General features: G+C 45.6%; 1 protein-coding gene across 6 annotated transcripts in view; it reads left to right on the forward strand.

Moving 5' to 3' along the window:
• WNK2 (WNK lysine deficient protein kinase 2) overlaps nt 1-18,312 on the forward strand; it is a 113,359-nt gene that overhangs the window by 51,849 nt on the left and 43,198 nt on the right. For all 6 annotated transcript variants that reach the window (XM_027888840.1, XM_027888836.1, XM_027888837.1 and 3 more), the window contains exons 5-11: nt 1,275-1,363; nt 1,858-2,077; nt 4,535-4,823; nt 8,284-8,480; nt 10,420-10,566; nt 14,629-14,823; nt 15,982-16,527. In XM_027888840.1, the coding sequence (XP_027744641.1) occupies nt 1,275-1,363; nt 1,858-2,077; nt 4,535-4,823; nt 8,284-8,480; nt 10,420-10,566; nt 14,629-14,823; nt 15,982-16,527 (1,683 nt within the window). The remainder of the gene's footprint in view (nt 1-1,274; nt 1,364-1,857; nt 2,078-4,534; nt 4,824-8,283; nt 8,481-10,419; nt 10,567-14,628; nt 14,824-15,981; nt 16,528-18,312) is intronic.

Consider the following 18,312-nt stretch of genomic DNA (forward strand, 5'->3'; position numbering starts at 1 on the left):
GCCTGCAATCAGAAGGAATTATCACTCTGGGCTCTGAGAACACGCAGCCCCACATCTGTGCTGTCTGCCCAGGTGTTCCCCGGTGGTGTTTTTTCATGGTGTATTTTGGATATCTGTGCAGAGTGATGACACAATATACGAACTGTTACTTAGCTGAGAGCTCACATACCTCTTCTCCTGCAGTCTCTCCTTGTGTTGGTAAGATATATGTTGTTTTTATATTATATGTTATTTTATCCAGGCTCTATACCCCGAGGTGGGTCATGCTGGGTTAAGATCCTGGTCCTGAAATACCAGACAGTGGGGAGGGCTGACCTGTGACCGTCCTAAGAGAGTGTTTGTTTGTCCCTTTTAAATCCTCTCCATCTTCTTAACACAATCCCACCTAACCTTTAAGAAATGCAAAGTGTCCCTGTTGCACCTCCAGAGCCGAGCTCCTGGTGTGAGGACACGGATTTTGCCTCTCCAGGTTTTTTTTTTTTTTTTGCCGTGAGCAGTTGGGTTTTCTCCTTGAAAGGCCATGCTTGGAGGTTGCTGTTCCAAATCTAGAACTATCCCTAGAAAAATGTTAACATTTGGCAGAGATTTAACTTGATTTATAGGCTGCACCTGCTCTACCACGCATTCCCAATGGGATTCTAGCAATATCCTGGGGAATTCGAGAGCAACGCAGAGCTGTTGGGTATATCCTCCTGCTTTCCAGCTTTGTTATTAGGGTTGGGTTTTAATTTTTTTAGGGGAACTGGGATGTTGGAGAGTGTTTGGGTCATAGAAAAGAAGGAGGTTTGTGGGAAACAGGAATATGGAATATTCCAAGGTATCTTGATTCATTCTCAGCACTGGCTAGCTGAAGAAACAACATGATTATTTCTCTTTATTCGTTTAGTGTTTTGAGAGTTAAGGCAAAAACATAAAAGGAATAATTTCAGAAAATGGTTACTTTTGAAACTTAAACCTGGCTGTTTCTTGAATATTCACTCCAGAGTGCACAGGATATAAAGGTAAAATTTGCAAAAGATGGTAAAGAAAATGGGATACTTGCCCTGTGTGTGGCTGAGCTCGTGCAAATCAGTGTACTGCTTTTGAAGTGCAGTGGTACTTAGAAATATGGTAACCCTAAATCTTCAAACTCAGTTTTGCATTAAGACTAACAACTTTAAAGCATTAGTTACTCCAAGGGTTGAATTAACTGTAAAATGTAGGAAAAATACGCTTAATTAAGAGATACAATGCAATTCTTTTTCAGACTAAATGGTTTTTCTCTATCCTTTTAGGGTATAAAGCCAGCGAGCTTCGAGAAAGTTACTGATCCTGAAATTAAAGAGATAATTGGAGAGTGCATCTGCAAAAATAAGGAAGAAAGGTTTGTTTCAAGTGATCAAGTTTTGTATTGAGTAATGTGTGTGTGTGCAGGGATTTCAAAACCTGTCTGTGGAGTTCTGTTCTTTGGGGGTTTCCTCTGGGTCTCCCTTGTGCAGGAGTGCTCAGTGCTTCCTGTCTTTCCTAAATACAGTTTTTAGGGACCTCAACTGGCTCCCTAGAGGGAACCTCTCCTGTAGTACTCCTCAGGCTCAGGTACTCAAGGAAAGTTGAGCAAAGCTGCAGTCTGCATTTCTGTATGTGCTTGTGGTGGATGAATCTTGCTTGAGCCCTGAGAAATGGAAATGTCATTTTTTCACTTCCATTTCATTTTCAGTAACAGGGGAAGCCCCAAGTCTTTTCAAAAAGAACACAAATTCACGATGGGTGAACACCAGACATACTGTAAATGTTTCCACCTTTAACAGCAGTTTCTTGTCACAAATACAAGAAATTACTTGGCTTGCAGTATTTGAATCTTCTTTATATCCTTTGCAGATATGAAATTAAAGATTTATTAAGCCATGCCTTTTTTGCTGAAGATACTGGGGTAAGAGTGGAACTTGCAGAAGAAGACCATGGTAGGAAATCCTCTATTGCCTTAAGACTCTGGGTAGAAGATCCTAAGAAACTGAAAGGAAAACCCAAAGATAATGGAGCCATTGAGTTTACTTTTGATCTGGAGAAGGAAACTCCTGATGATGTTGCACAAGAAATGGTAAAATAAACTTCTCCTGACAAAAAATATGTATATATAAAGTAGTGCATAAGTCTCAAAAGACAGCAGGAACAAGTCTGGTAAAGTAACTCCACTTGAACCATTCCAGGTGTCCAGTTCAGGCACTTTGCATTGATTTTGGAAAGGGGTTAAGGGGGGAGAACTAATAACTAAAACATATTGTTTGCCATGTGTGAAAGCAGATGTCAGAAGTAACATTTCAAATAGCTTAGGGACCATAAAGGTCTGGTCCACTTTTATGTTTTGCAAACTCTTTTGCCATTTTCTGTAGGCTGTTGAATGTCTTTGAATGTGTTTGGAATCTGTTTAGTTCCAGGCAGCAGCTTGAAACAAATTAGGAGAGCTGAGAAGTTCAATCACAAAACATTCAGCAATGGGTTCTCCAAAGCTCTTTTTGCCCTCTTTTCTATGGTGTTCCTTAGGAGGAACGTAGATGAGGAAGGTCTGTGGTCAGCCACTCTACCCCCAAACATTTGATAGGAAAGTAGATTCACGCAGTTAGGAATAAGCTCTGGATTTTTTAACAGATAAGTTTAACTTGGTGAGTTTCTGTGTCTTCTCAGCTTGTGGAGTTTTGTTAAAGAATCTGTGTTCCAGTTTCACTACATTGTTCTTGAACCCATATTTTGATGGTGCCTTTACTGCACCATTCTAATGTCATGGAGGCACAGAGTCAGTAAGCCCTGAGCCAAGGTCTGAACTTTCCTGGGCTCGCAGAAATGTTCCTATTATAATTTAAAATCCCATTTAATGGTGTTGTCATCACCACTCCTGTTCTGCTCAGGAGGCACTCCTTTTGGTAATGCTGCCTTGCTCTGCTGGGAACCATCACCTTCTGCTCCAAATTCAGTGGGAGGAATTCAGGCTCCTCTATCTTCTTGTCATTAGTTTGCAGTAGGTCCAATATTTTTCCAGCAATGTGTTGTTGCAGAACTGTTTAGTTTAAAAGTTGCTCTGGGACTGTTATATTTTGCATTTAAATATTGGTGGAAATACCTGGCATTTTGAAGTTCTCAAGGTTGCTTGGTCCATAGTTGTTGATGTTTTGTTTTGAAGAGGAAATGATTCTCGTAAAAAGTGTATTTGAAAGGATCATGTCCAAACTACAGTGACACTATACCCCTTTCCAAATAATTTTAAAACCCGTGTTCTACATTAGTAGTTACCTAAGTGACTGTCCCTGAAATGCTTTCAAACTTGAGGCTGTTGCAGGGGCAGAAAATGGGGGCATTTATCCTAAATGTCTTCTTCTAGTCCTTATCAATTGTGGAACACCAAAGCCATGTGCTTTCATCAGTTTGTTGCTTTATGTGCTGTGGAAGAGAAGAATGCAGGAGACCTCCTGAGCACAGGCAATCATTTATCATTATTTATGTGGTTTTGGTAGCTGGGTGATCCCACCTGTCCGAAGGATGTGGCTAAAAGGAGCTTGAAGTGTTCTGGTGGGTTTGGAACCTGAAGTCAGCTCTCCCAGCCAGTGGGGACTGTGAAGTGGCACATCTTCATTAAAATGAACCTCTGGTTTAGGCTACTTTACCCCCAGTAATTTTAAACAGTGAAAATTTTAAGCTGTGAAACTGCCTCATGTTTGAGCAAGAGCAAAGCAGGAAAGCCTCTAGATCTCCCCCATGGGTACAAGTGCTTCCAAACCCGCTGAATATGTATGTTAAGAATGTAGGGAGTGCAGACAAAGCTCTGGTAGGTTATTATTAAATGAAAATTCATACCCTGTGCTGGAGGAGATTATGCAAACAAATAGCACAAAGATGAATTTCCATTTCATCCTTTGAGCAGTTGAGTTCTGAGAAGCCTCATCCCCTTTTCCATCAAATGGGAACAGTCTGCATCAGGCTCACTGATGGGCTTTTTGTTTATAAAAAGTCAGTCAATACTGACTGACTTCACTATTTAAGAGAAGTTAATTTGAGGCATAATGCTGTTAACATCTTGTCCTTCATAGATTGTCGTGCTGCCAGGCAGAGCAATTTGGGGAACTGTGTGTGCTGGAAAGGTTAAGGCAATAAATTCAGATTTAGGGGTAGTTTGATTTGCTCCAGTTGCATTGTTCAACGATTCTCTTTCCTGTTTTGAGTATTCTTTTAGTGTTAACAAGAAAAAAAGAAGGGAACCCATCTACCATTAAACTTGCTCTCCACAGTGGACGTTAAGTGGTGAATAAATTGAAGCCAATACATAATCAGGTCTTAGGAATTACATACTGGTTTTTTTAATGCTTTGAGGATAGAAGTTTTATTTTAAAAAGACCCTATCAAGCTCTCGAGTTCCTGTTCTTGCGAGAAATAAATCTCTGTAAATTCACGTTGTTTCAAACTGACGTTTTCTCCGTGAGGAAGAGATTTAAGTGACGTGTGTGTGTGATGCGTTTGTGCCCGTCCACACACACGCGACCTTGCTAAGTCTGTGCCTCCTCTGTAGATTGACTCGGGATTTTTCCATGAAAACGATCTCAAGATAGTTGCCAAGTCCATACGGGACAGAGTAGCGCTGATCCTCTGGAGGAGGGAGCGGATCTGGCCGAGGATGCAGTCGGAGGAGCGGCGGGACTCGGAGTGCCTGGAGAAGCTGAAGGCGCCGCAGGCGCAGCAGGTGCAGGTCACGTACCTGTCTCACACCGGGCACCACATCCTGTCGGAGCCGGAGGAGCCGGAGGCGGACCAGCACCCCTTCCAGCAGAACCTGCCCACCAGCGTCACCTCCGTCGCGTGTAAGTCTCGTGGTTTGTGGGCACGCGGTGATGAATCTCCAAGGGAGAGAGCCCCAGTGATCCCAGCTCGGGGGGGAGAGGAGCTGATGTGTGTGGGTTTGAAGAGTAGCTCAAGTTTGAAAGAGGCTCCCCAGGGCAGTGGGCACAGCACCAGGCCTGCCAGGGCTCAAGGAGCGTTTGGATGATCCTCTCAGGCATGTGGTGTGGTTCTTGGGGATGGACCTGTGCAGGGCCAGGAATTGGACTCAGTAATCCTTGTGGGTCCCTTCCAACTCAGCATATTCTGTTAAACTATATAATACAGATATCTCTTTGTAACACTCCTTCAGTAGCAATGACTGCCGAAAACATAACGTATTGGTAAATGGAAAAGCAAGGAAACCTGCTGCTTGACACAAAAAGCTACCTGTTTTCTGTGCCAGGTGGTGGGATCAAGTTTGTGCAAAACACACTTTCAGAGCCTGCAGAAGTTGAACTGGCACCAAACTGATTGCTGATCCTCGTGGGTCCCTTCCAACTTGGGACATTCTACGAATCTGTATGATTCAAACTGGTCAGAGCAACTGGTGACTCTTCCAAATGATGTTGGCCCTTGGGGAGATGTTTATTGCAAACCAGACCTTACTGAAACCTGCAGGCTCTCGTGTTTTGAAGTGACTCCTGATGTCTTGCAGTTTTTTGTGATGCTATGCAAGGGTCTGTGGTAGGAAGAAAAATCCGTCTCTGGATGTTACGTGATGTAATTTAAGATTTCCCTGTTTTGTGGGAAATACCGACTGTGTTTTGGTTTTGGGGGCCTTGGGAGCACCAGAGCTGTGGGCTGACACTGTAATTGCTGTTGGATCCCTGGGTCATGGTCAGGGGTTAAGTTAACTCTGTTCCCTCATGCTCTCTTTTGCCCTGAGCTCATGGCCCTGAAGCCCTGGGCTGTTGGAGCTCCCCTGTGACAGGTCAGAGTAGGGGGTTGCTCATCTGCCAGCCCTGGACATTCAGCTGGGGCTGATCCCGGGGCTATTTCAGGGATGCCTCCTGGTTTAATTCCAAGCACTGATTTTGGTCTGTCTCTGGCTAAGAAACTCCCTGATTTGGCTTGCAGAGTTTGTTGGTTTCTTCATTTGATTTCTGACTTACCCCCAGCAAACAGCACAGGGAAGGGGGAGTGCTTTTGTTTTCCTAAAGTAACTCCACCCTGATTCTGCGCCCTAAAATGAACCTTTGTTACTGACTCGAGCTCTGGTACTGAAATCTGAACCTGTTTGTACTTTTAACCATCCTGAAGGAAACACTGCCAGATGTTTTTGCCCCATCCCTGGAAGTGTCCAAGGCCAGGTTGGACAAGGCTTGGAGTACCCTGGTCTAGTGGAAGGTGTCCCTGCCCATGGCAGGGGGTGGAACAAGATGAGCTTTAAGGTCCCTCCCAGCCCAAACCCTTCTGTGATTCTGTGATTTTTAGCTTGGATGATTTGAAATTGTATGAGAGTTCTTTTCTTTTTTCCTAGCCAGTTTTTCTGATAAAATCCGATGTGCATATTTTGCTACTAAACAATTATCACAGTGTTTCTGTTTTGCTGTTCTGGGCTTGTATTTAGATACATTTGAGTTAAAGATGCATTATCTTTAGCAAAGGCACAGCTGCTGCTTTAATTCAGGTATTGTATAAAGGGCTACACAGAGGTCTGCTTTGAATTCTGAAATATCCATGCATGCCTCCACAGGAAAAATCCCTTTACAAGATATTTGGCCACATTTGCATAACACTCACAATATTGCTTTATTCACAAAGCTTTTTATCTGAAGCTAAATTGAGCTCATTTCATTTTTTTGGATCATATACTTATTTCATGCTAATTCCTTTGAGGAACACTGCAATTATGACTCTTTCTGTTTCCAGTGGTGCAACAAGGCAGTTTGTGCTTCCCATGATTCTGCTGGACATGAGTTAGCAGAATTTTCTGCTAAATATAACCCCCCAATTTATTTCCTACTCCTCCTCAACTTTTAACCAACACTTGGTATTATTGGACAGTTTGCTATCAGAGTATTTGAACATTTTCTTAGCATAAGACCCCTATAATTTAGAGTGCCACCTGTTCATGTCATCAAAGGTCAAATGTAAAAATGGAAATTAATAACCTAATGTGTACAATGTGTGTTGTTCTATAATATCCTGAGGCTGACTCACAGCTTTTACCTTAGCACTTGACTGCTAAATTTTTTTTTTTTTTCCCATTTGAGGTCCTGAATAATTGTTTGTAATAAAATGGAAGTGTGTTTATGCGGCAGAAATCCCATCGTGAGAGAAGGGCTGTGTTGGCTCTTGAGAGATGAACTGAATAAATAGAGAGGGGAGTTTAATTTGGGGAAAAAAAACCCCACAAAACAAAACAAAAAACGATTGGGAGAATGGTTTGTAAGTACTGGAGAGAAATGTCATCTCTGGTGCTATTAAAAAATAATTTTTTATTTAAAACCAAATAAGTAAAACCTTGTTTAGAACATGGAAAAAAGAGACGATGGAAAGTGTTGGAAAAAGAAATGGTGTTTAAGCTTAACTGTAACTTAAGCTATTTTTTTAAACTGCATTGCAGTTTTCTTTCATTTTTGAATTTTTAATCTCTCAGAAGCTGTTTGTCCTTTGGATACATCCTGCTGCAGTGTGATTGTCTCGTTTCCTTTCTCAAGTGAAGAAAGCAGTAGCTTATGCCCAAGAAAAGGAGGGCACATGTAGTTTACAAGCTTTAAAAGTCGTGAAGAAATATTTTAAAATCAGTAATACCATTATTTCCACTGGACAAAGGACCAGGTGCTCTCCCTGTGCCCGTAGCTGTGCAAATCCACAGGTTCATTGGGCAGATGCTCCGTGAGGAACTCCCATAGAGTGTGCTCCTAACTCACTGAAACCTGCACATGGTTTTGTGTCTGACCTGCAGCTTGAGGTCCTGCTCTCTATGCTCAAGCAGGGCATGGCTTGCTGGACTAATAAATCACACAACATGAAGAATTTTTTGTGATTTTCAGTGTTGCTAATAAAAAAAGGTGGTAAAGTCAGTGCATCCCTGGGAGATGGAACTCTAAAAGCCCCCATGATCTGCTCTGAACATGACAATTGGGGTTTCCTCTCCTTTCACCCTACAAAATCTATAAACGTCTGCAATTCTCAATGTCAACCTTCTGCCCTTTAAAGGAAATATTAATGTGCCTAAAATATCACTGTGCACAGAAATCCACGGGGATGCCTTTTGGCTTAAGAGAAGCAGCGTGTGCCTTTTGCAGAAAATAACATTTGTGTTGTATGATTTATTTATATAACAAAAGGGCCAGGGTAGTTATAAAAAAAAAAAAAAAAAAAAAAAAAAAAAACCAACGCTAATTGCATAAACCACGGTGACCTTGCTCCGAAGCCGTCACTCGAACGTTTGGAGTTGTCGGGCTTTTAATAAAAATTAACTGTTCTTTTCAGCTGACAGCACGTTTGACAGCGGCCAGGGCTCCACTGTTTATTCTGACTCGCAGAGCAGCCAGCAAAGCGTCATCTACTCGTCCCTGCCTGAGGCGGTGCCCCCGGCCATCCAGCGGGTGTACAGCCCCCCCCTGAGCGAGAGCCAGCCCGTGCCCCACAGCCTGCCCCAGCTCGGGCACTACCAGCAGCCCTCAGCAGTAAGTCCAAAGCTTTTCTTTCTCCAGGTCATTTTTTTGTACCCTTTGGTCGGGTTTAGTATTACCAGTTATGTTCCTGTTTTCCGGAGGGTGCGGATTGCGGGACCCTCTTCGGGTGGGTGGTGACCTGCTCAGTAATGCATTCCCTGGTGGATGTGGAATGGGTGATGGTGCCCTGAGTCGCTGTATTTGCCATCCTGCTTCGCTGGCAGCTGTCGTGCTTTCGGTAAAATAGTCCCTTGTCAATCTGTTGGTGCTGAAATCCGTCAGTGGCTTTGCAACAAAGCACAAGAAGGACATGGACCTGTTGGAGCGGTTCCAGAGGAAGCCAGGAAGATGCTCCAAGGCTCGGGAGAGACCTCAGAGTCCCTTCCAGTGTCTAAAGGGGCTCCAAGCTGGGAGAGGGACTTTGGAAAAGTGCCTGGAATGACAGGACAAGGGAAAATGGCTTTTAACTGTCAGAGCGCAGGGTTAGATTGGATATTGGGAAGAAATTCTTCTCTGTGCTGAAGGGTGACAAATTACATAGCTACATTAAAACCTACATTTACTACACAACTACTTCTAAAATCTACAAAAAGCTAAACAACAAAAAAATCTCGAGGCATCAAGAGAAGAAAAAATTAAATCCAGGAACAGTGTTTTTTTTCCAGATTTTCCCTGCACACTTGGGAAGTGCCTCATTTCCCCTGATTTTACCTTATATTTTTCCAAAATGTTGCCAAGAAATTCTGAACTGTGTTTTGGAAATGCATCAGCTCTGTTCACGTGAAGGTAAAAAATTAAACCTTGGCATCTGTAGGCAGCTCCCTCTACTGTGGAAAGCACTTTTCCTATGGGCACACATCTCCTGGAAGAGATGGGATGAATCCTTCCTCATTTCTTCTTCACCTGAAGCACCAAATGAACCCTCTAAATGTAACACTCCAAAGGCACACCTTGAGCAGGGTTTATTATCAAGCCAAGCTGTGCAGCACCCTCAGAGCATTCTGTCGTCCTTTCCATTGGTGGGTTCCGGTAATTTTAACCTAAACTTGTTGATTGAGGGTTTCAAAAGACAACAACCTTTATTCATGAGCAAAATATTTTATCTAACTTTTTATTTTCTGATAGGTCTTCCATGATTTTTTTTCTTCCTATGATACTTTAGGTAAAGAGTTCTGAGTCTGGAAAATCTCAAAAAACACGGGAAACAAAGTCTGATGTAAAATCTTCTGTTTTCCAATTAAAAAAAAAAGGAAAAAAAAAAAAGAAAAAAAAGAATTGCTGTATTTAACTGGATATTGTTGACCAAGTTGACAAGCATATAACTGGAGCTGCACTAGGGATTTTTTAAGCCTGTGAGCCTCAGTCTGACATACTGTTTATTTTTAATTTATCTGTTTTGTTTAAGCTGAAGTTATAGAGACCTGATGTTGTTAAAACCTGATCTGAATGTCTATTTTAATTTTTTTTTTTCAACTTCAACTATGGTTTTGATTTGTTTTTCATTTCTCCATTTATTTTCCTGGCATCCACTTCCAGTAAAATTACCTGCTTTTTTGGACAATAAAGATTAGAAAACTAGAAACAGCTTTGTGAAGGTAAATTTGAAGATAAATTGGTGAAGATAAAACCATCACAGAGTTGTTGTTGCTGGTTTGTTCCTGCTCACTGTGGGCTGTGCTTCCACTGGTTTTACTGGTCTGCACTCTTACCTCCAGAAAGAAATGCAGTGTGGTTTCACTCATTTATTTCAGATTTGCCGATGTTTTTCCACATTTTGAGGTTTCCATCCCTTGCAGAGAACTCTTCTCCCCTCTGTTTTGACCCACACCCTGAGTGGCAGATGAATGGCGCGCGATCGCGTCCACGCTGAGCAGTCACAGAGCGCCTGAGGTGGTGGTGGTGCCCTCCCTGATGCCATGCTCTCTCTCTCTCTCTCTCTCTCTCTCCACAGCCCGTCCTCCCCGCGGTGCCACCAGCGCCCGCCGTGGTGCCCCAGCACTACCAGGAGCCGGCCATGCCGTTCCCGGTTGTCCAGCCCACCACGGTCGCCTCCCTGCCGCTGGCGCAGCCGCCGCCGCCGGTGCTGGCCGGACAGCAGGTGAGAGTTGGGCTCTGCCAAAAAGCCCTTGTCTGATCCCGCCCCTTCCCCGTGCTCTGCTCCAGCCCACACACGTGTCCCAGAGGAGCTGTGGCTGCCCCGTCCCTGGAAGTGGCCAAGGCCAGGTCGGACGGGGCTTGGAGCAGCCTGGTCCTGGGGAAAGGTGTCTGTGTGGAACAAGATAAGCCTTAAGGTCCCTTGCAACCCAAAGCACCCCCGTGATTCTGTGATGCCTGTAGCGAGTCTGAGCTGTTTGAAACTCTTAAACTGCAACTTGAGAGGTTTAGGGATGGGGCAATGGGTATCTGGCCTAACAGCCTTGAGGACAACCATGGAACACACGTCTTGGTCGAGTTTAGGTCTGTCTTCCGTTGTGGCTTCGCAGCGTCATCCTGAAGCCTTGCATTGACATCAGTGTGCTCTCTTGATCTGTGAAAATCAAATAGTTTGTTAATAATTTTGTGTTATTATTCATCATCTCCTTTCTAAAAAATTAGAAAGAGACCCCTTAGCCTGGTGCCACTTGTCTCTGAATCCTCAGTGGTGCTGCTTGATGAGTTGTGCAAATACAGTGTTGATACAGTTCAGTGCAGGCACCCGGCCAGGAGCTCCACCTTCAGCAGCAGAGTCTGTCTCTGAGTTGCCTCCAAACAGTAACTCTTGTGCATTTTGAGGTATCAAATCCCACCCCAAACACTGCAATCCCTAAAGGTATTTCCAAAGCAGCTCTTCCCAGCAGTGGAGGGAGATGCTCTTGTGAGGGATGCAGCCACAGCCTGGTATGATCCGATAATTCATGGCTCATTTTGGTGATTGTACAAAAAACTTGGCTTCCTTCAGTAGAAACTGGTGCTGGTGCTGGGGAGTGTCTATACTTTGTGACTGGCATGAATCATACCTCTCCAAACCTTTTGAGCTATCAACATTTATCTCACTGGTTGCCATTTAGGTTTTTTTTTTTAACGTGCCCCATTCTTCTCAAAGCACCAATAATGGAGACGTGTCATTTGGTCTCCTTGAAAAACATACCCTTGTGCAGGGTTTTGTCACATAACAGGTTTTTTTCTGATGGGTAGAGATATTCTTGTGGTTCTCTCAGACAAAAATTTTACACTCAGGCAGGTTTAGGACCTCACCATTTGCACAGGTCTTGCTGTTGGCCTCTGGAGCTTCATGCTGACAGTTCCAAATCTGTTGTTTATTTTCCCCCATGAACAAATTCTCGTTTGGAATACGATTTTTGCCCAACCTAATTTCTTTCTCCTGCCCTTTTCTCACAACATTGCTGTCTCTTGGAATAGTTCTATCCCTGACAGCCAAAGGATTTAATTACTGGTCTGTCTTTCCTTCCTAATCTTACCAGGAAGCCTAATAAAAAAAATGACTTTTTACATTTTTATGATTATTATCACAAAAATAGGTAAAATGATCCAAATTTTCTGCAAAACTTCCCAGGGTGGCCCTGTGTCTCAGAGACCAGCAGTAGGTCCAGTGTTCCCAGAATCCCCAGGTGTGTGGGGACTTTGTCCATGCTGTGGGGGGTGGGGCAGGGCAGCAGAAGAGAAAACTGGGGTGAGAAATTCTTCCGCCTACAGAATGTTCTTGTACCATTACACACTGGTGGCTCAGACTCGTGGGATCAGTGTTTCATCTCCTGCTTGTTTGGTTTTTTTCCAGTTTGGGTGTCTGTGCGTTTATACTGTTAAAGTTATAATGAGGCAAAGTTACTTAATCCACCTGGATATTTTCCCCTTCCCCGTGCCTCGTCCAATTCACAAGCGCTTTACAAGGCACGAGCTGAATTCGAAGCGGAGGTTTTAGGAAGCCTCTCTGCTCCCTGAACGCTGTTTTCCTGCTGCTAAGGCGGCCTCTCCTCGAGTGGGAGGTGGCTGAGCCACCTGTGCCCGTGCCCCCTGTCCGTGGTGACCCGTGGGCAGCCGTCTGAGCTGCAGATTAACCCGGCTGGGTGTGAGAGCCGAGCTAGCTGTGGGAACTGGCAGGTTTATTTGCATCAACCCAGTAGTGGGTGTGCGGTTGTTCCGCTCCGGAGCTCGGGCTGAGTCTGGCAGGACTCTGTGGGGTGAGTGGGGCCCCCCCAAGTCCCCCTCAGGCACTCCCCAGGTGCCTCCACCTTGGCCAGCTGGATATGTGACACCAAGCACCCAATTCTCTTTTGTTCCCTGGTCCTGTGTTGGGAACTTACCAGTCATGGCTGAATTTTAGCTGTTCAAGGGTGGATGGCATCTTGCTTCCTCAGTGCAAAGACAGGCTGAGAGAGCTGGGGGTGTTCAACCTGGAGAAGAGAAGGCTCCAGGGAGGCCTTTCCAGGGCCTAAAGGGGCTCCAAGAGAACTGGAGAGGGACCTGGGAGAAGGGATGGAGAGACAAGACAAAGAGGAATGGCCTTAAGCTGAAGGAGGTAGGTTCAGCTAAGATATGAGAAAGAAATTCTTGGCTGTGAGGTGGAGAGGTCCTGGCACAGGTTACCCAGGGAAGCTGTGACTGCCCCTGGATCCCTGGAAGTGTCCAAGGCCAGGTTGAACGTGGCTTGTAGCAACCTGGTCCAGTGGAAGGTGTCCCTGCCCTCGGCAGGAGGTGCAGTGAGATGGTCTTTGAGATCCCTTCCAATTTAAATCTTTCTGTGACTTTGTGGTACATCTGCTACAGTTTTATTGCATTAATACCAAACTGGTTGAGGAGTCCTGCCATTAAAAATGCTGAGCAACGTATTCCCCTACAGATTTGTGGTGGAAGTGGCAAAGATGAAGGATTCTAACACTTAGCTATCCCTTTTAAAGTTTAGCTTCTGACCGTAGGCACGGTGTGAGGTGCTGTGTGCTGCAGAGCCTGGTGGAGCCATCAGCCCTGTGGTCCCAAATAGGTCACCATGAGCCAACCTGCGTCTCAGTGCCATCCTTATGGACCAGAAGGGTTTTTAAAGTCATTCCAGAACTAATTAGGGGGACACTAGGAGGAGATACTAGTAGCATGATTATTTCCGGCTTTAATGCAGCGTTTTCTCGCTGTTCTGCTACCCAAAACCTGTTTCCCCTGGAAGAGTAAAACCGCTTTTTTTCGCTGTCACACTGTCACTACAGCACCTCAGAAATAACTGGGACCCAGCTTTTACTGTAATTATTGTGGTTTATTGAGTCTCAGATAAGAAAAGTGTTGTAGTTTCCGTGCCTGCTCCTTTATGTAGCACCTTCTGCATGCCAGGATGAGCTGGGTATTAGCTGCATCTTGGAAGTTAGTGGGTGGGATTTCACAGTGCCAACTGGAACAGTCTCTGGGATTTAAAGAGTCTGAGTCATTACAGATAAGCTCTCCAAGATAGTTAGAACTTGTCTTTTTAGGTAATGTATCTTGTATTTAAATGTGTTTTAAACACGAGCTGCTGTGCAGTGCTTGAATTAGGAGTGCCCATCTCTTCTGGAAGGTTCATGTCCTGAGGGGCTGGAACGTGTCCAGAGAAGGGCAGCAGGGCTGGGGAAGGGTCTGGAGCACAGGTCTGATGGGGAGGAGCTGAGGGGGCTCAGCTTGGAGAAAAGGAGGCTCAGAGGGGACCTTCTTGCTCTTTCCAGCTCCCTGACAGGAGAGGGGAGCCAGATGAGGATCGGGCTCTGCTCCCAGGGAGCCAGGGACAGGACAAAGGGAAACTGCCTCATGTTGTTGCACCAGGGGACGTTCAGGTTGGATATCAGGGAAATTTTCTTCAGAGAAAAGGTGATCAGGCATTGGAGTGGGCTACCTAGGGCAATGGTGGGGTCACTGGCAGTGATGGGCTCACTGGCAGTGTTCAAAAAACACGTAGATGTGGCACACGTGGAGACAGGGTTTAGTGGTGGACCCAGCAGTGCTGGGTTGGTGGTTGGACTTGGGGAATCTTAGAGGTCTTTTCCAACCTTAACGATTCTTGATGATTCTGTGATCCCATAGCAGTGTTGGACTCTGACAGCTGTCCGTCCTGACAGCGAGCTGGACAGAAACCCCTGTGGCTCTTCTGTGGCCCACAAACCAAATAAGCCTTTTCCCCTCTTGTCTCCCTCAGCAGCAGCAGCAGCAGCAGCAGCCCATGTCCCAGGCGGCCCCCCTGCAGCAGGTCCTGGCCAGCCAGCCCGTGTGCCCCCTCCAGCCCACGCCGCACCTGCTGCCCCCGTTCCCGCCGCAGGGCTCGCAGGTGGCGGCCAGCAGTGCCCCCCTGAAGCCCCTGCAGATCTCCACCGTGCCGCAGCTCCCGCCCGTGGCCCCCTCCCAGGTAACCAATCCCCCTGGGGGGGAAGTTCCCAGCTAATAATTAACGTGATTTGCAGTTTTGGTGTGGCTGATTCTGACCGCGTGCCGGTTTAATTGGGCCGTGAGAATATTTGGGTTTTTTCCTAATTCCTGTGTATTCCTTTATTATTTATTATTTGTTTGGTGAAGCAGAAATCTCTCATGCCCAACCCTGTGGCATCCAGTTAATGGCAGTTCCAAACTGGCTTTTTAGTGTTATTTTGGTTTGTGGTTTTTTGCACCGTCCCCTCTGGCACACTCTCTTCCCTATCCCAGGCTTAACAGCATGAGAAGTTGCCCTTTTTTTTTTTTTTTTTTTTTTTTTTTTTTTTTTTTTTTTTTTTTTTTTTTTTTTTTTTTTTTTCTATTTTTCTGACCTCCTGACTTCACCATTTTCCCCTACATCTACCACCCCTGTCTCTTTCTCTGCTCTCTTTCTCTGCTCTGGTTCTGGTCCCCAGAGCAGAGATGTACCCTTCCCTTGGCCTGGGAGGTGGTTGGTGCTGTCACTATGTTTGCTGGTGACGACCACCGTGATGTGAAGCAGCTTGTGCCAAAGGGCAGGAGCAAGCCAGTGCCACGATGCCAGGGTTTGTTCTGTCACTGGGAGGTTTCAGTTGTAAAAACCCTTTTTTTCCTGGGCTCTTCCACGCTGCCTGGGTCGCAGCTCATTGAAAAACAAGGGTTTAAATAGTCTGACTGAATTTTGCATGAAGGAGTTTTGTGTTATGTCTGGTCCAATTCCTTTTAACTTCTGTTAAAATAAAAGCAACTTTTAATTAGAATGTTGCTTGAAGGCTTCAAGCTGGTATTAGAAGTAGTTTTAAGCTTCTAAGGTATAAAAATGCCTCCCCAAAATGCCTTTTTTTTTTTTTTTTTTTTTTTTTTTTTTTTTTTTTTTTTTTTTTTTTTTTTTTTTTTTTTTTTTTTTTTTTTTTTTTTTTTTTTTTTTTTTTGCTTTTGCTAATGATTTAAGCATAAATCAGTTTTTATTACTGTTTGTAAACCTCAGGAAATGAATGGAAGTGATTAACAAGCAGACATAATTATCCTCACGGCACAGGTGGTTTTTAGGGACTCGGTTTCGTACCATCAGTGGAAGCACCGGCAATTTACGCGATATCGTATTTTTTTTTTTCAGATTCCTCAGTTTCCCGTCATTCCTGCAATTACTCCTCTGGCAGGCCTTGACAGCCTCCCTCCAAACCTCTCCGACATCCCCGCTGCGAACGTGCCCCCCATTCCCGCTCCTTCCCAGTACTTCGCTCCGGCCGTGATCCTGCCCAGCCTGCCCATGAACCCCACCCTGCCCATGGCCCCCAACTCCCCCGCCCTGCCCATGCAGGCCGTCAACCTGCCCCACACCACCGTGGCTTCCCTGGTCCTGCCCTGCCAAACCATCGTGCCAAACATGTCGGCCGCCACCATCCCGCTGCTCGCCGTGGCCCCGCCGGGGGTGCCGGCGCTGCCGCCGCACCCCGGGGTGCCCCCGCTGCCCCAGCAGCCCATCTTCCAGCCCGCCTTCCAGCAGATCCTGCCCGGCGACGCGCCCTCTCCCCACCACGCGCAGAGCGCCCAGGCCGTGTCCCAGCCACAGCAGCCGCCTCCTCCCGCTCCTCCGGCGCTGCAGCCGAGCGTGATCCACCCTCCCGAGCCGGCCCTGGCTGCACCGGGGGCTGCTCACCAGGTAATCGCCGGGCGGCACTGGGCCACGAGACTCTCTGCCTCGCAGACGCTCAGTGGGGAGGGTTGTTCCTTGCTCCTGATGTTTTTGCTGGCTTCTCGGCCTCGGTGCTGGAGATGGTTGCTGGAGCTGTGAGGTTGTGGGGGGAGCAGGTGATGCCTTCACTCAGGGACAGGGGGATGTCACCGAAAGGCTTTGGACAGCAAGGGACAGGGAGCACTTCCTGGATTTCCCCTTCCTTCTCCGTCAGATTTGAGGAGATGTGAACTGCGGTTCTTCTGGGGCACGAAGGCGCGCTGAACCTTGCTGGTGCCCACAGCCCAGTCTGTGTTGGATGCAGAGGATACACGTGGGGGGGTTGGCAGGAGCAGAAGGGTTGTTTTGATGCAGAACATCTTTAAAACAGCAAAGGGAAGTGTCCATCTGGTAACAGCTCTGGAAAACTGCGTGGAAGAGCGCTGTCAGGCCTTCAGGGCAGGGATGGGTTCGAGCTGCAGACCCTCTCCCCCTTAAGAGAAATGAAGAATAAATGGATCTCAAATAGTTGCAGTATTTACAAGAAAACTGGCTCAGGACTTGTTGACAGAGTCTGTAAATACTTCTCTCGCCACATCTGTGATATGACAACGTGAAACACAGTCTGACCCGAGCAGGAGAGGGGACTCAAATCTGTTAATGATGGCACTTGGAAAATCTGTGTTCTGCCATGTCCCTTCGCCATAACATGCTGATTAAAATTCATAACATCCCATCCCAACCTGCCATGTCGTGGCATCTTCAGAGCACTGCATAAAAATTTTTAAATTTCTCTCTTGGGCTGTACGGGAATACTGTCTGTGAGAAATTTCAGCAGCATGGAGCCTGGGAATCTTACCCAGTGTTCCCAGTGGCTTTAGAGGGGTTGGAATCAAGCCCATTAGGCACAGGGAGCATGGCAAACACCAGAACTGGAGAGCTGATGTTCCCAAACCATCTTGGCAGTCGTCACTTAGCAAGTATGTATGGAAGAGTTGCATATGGAAGAATTTAGAATAAAAAGTGGCTGTTACAAAGTGCAGAGGGATATTTAAAAATACACTGATCTGATGTGAAGTGCTTTTACTGGAGAGGTATTTCTGTACATAATGCAGCGCTGTTGTTGCAGTTGATGTTTAGCACCTCTGAGTTTTGTTTTGCCCGGGTAAATTAGACATTGAAATATTTTGTCAATTATTCCCGTTATGTAAGTTTTAAAATAGAATGTCACCTCCCTTCTGTGGTGTTACACCACAGTTTTCAGTCTAAAAATCCCCCCTTGGGCAACCGTGTAACTGTGAGGTGCTCTGAAGCACATCCTGTCTTTATTTTTACCCTCAATAAAACCTGGGATAATACTTTCCAGCTCACACCCAGAACCTGCAGAGAGCATGCAGCAAGGAAACAGTGTGCCCTAGTTCCCATCTGAGTCTTGACTTTTTTTTAATGTATTTTCCAATAGCCCAAATCTCTAGGTGATGATACTTAAAAAAAAAAAAAAAAAAAGTACAAATCAGGCACAGTTCTACCTAGTACTAAAAGTCTTTTTTTCTTCCATATGCTCCTTTCTTTCCTTCCTTCTCTTCCCACAAGCTCAGTCCCCTTGGAAAAATACATGATGTACCTAAAAGGAGAATGTTCTGGTTTTAAATATACAACTCAAAAGGACTGTTATGCAGAATAACAACCCAGTCTCTAAGGTAGCTGGAATCCTGTCGCCTCGGTCCAGTTCCCACCGAGCGCTTACGCACACGAGTTATTTTAATGCACTGG

The sequence above is a fragment of the Empidonax traillii genome, unplaced genomic scaffold (assembly GCF_003031625.1).
Source record: "Empidonax traillii isolate 1590-97213 ecotype Southwest subspecies unplaced genomic scaffold, ASM303162v1 scaffold246:size859669, whole genome shotgun sequence".
Classification (NCBI taxonomy): Eukaryota; Metazoa; Chordata; class Aves; order Passeriformes; family Tyrannidae; genus Empidonax; species Empidonax traillii.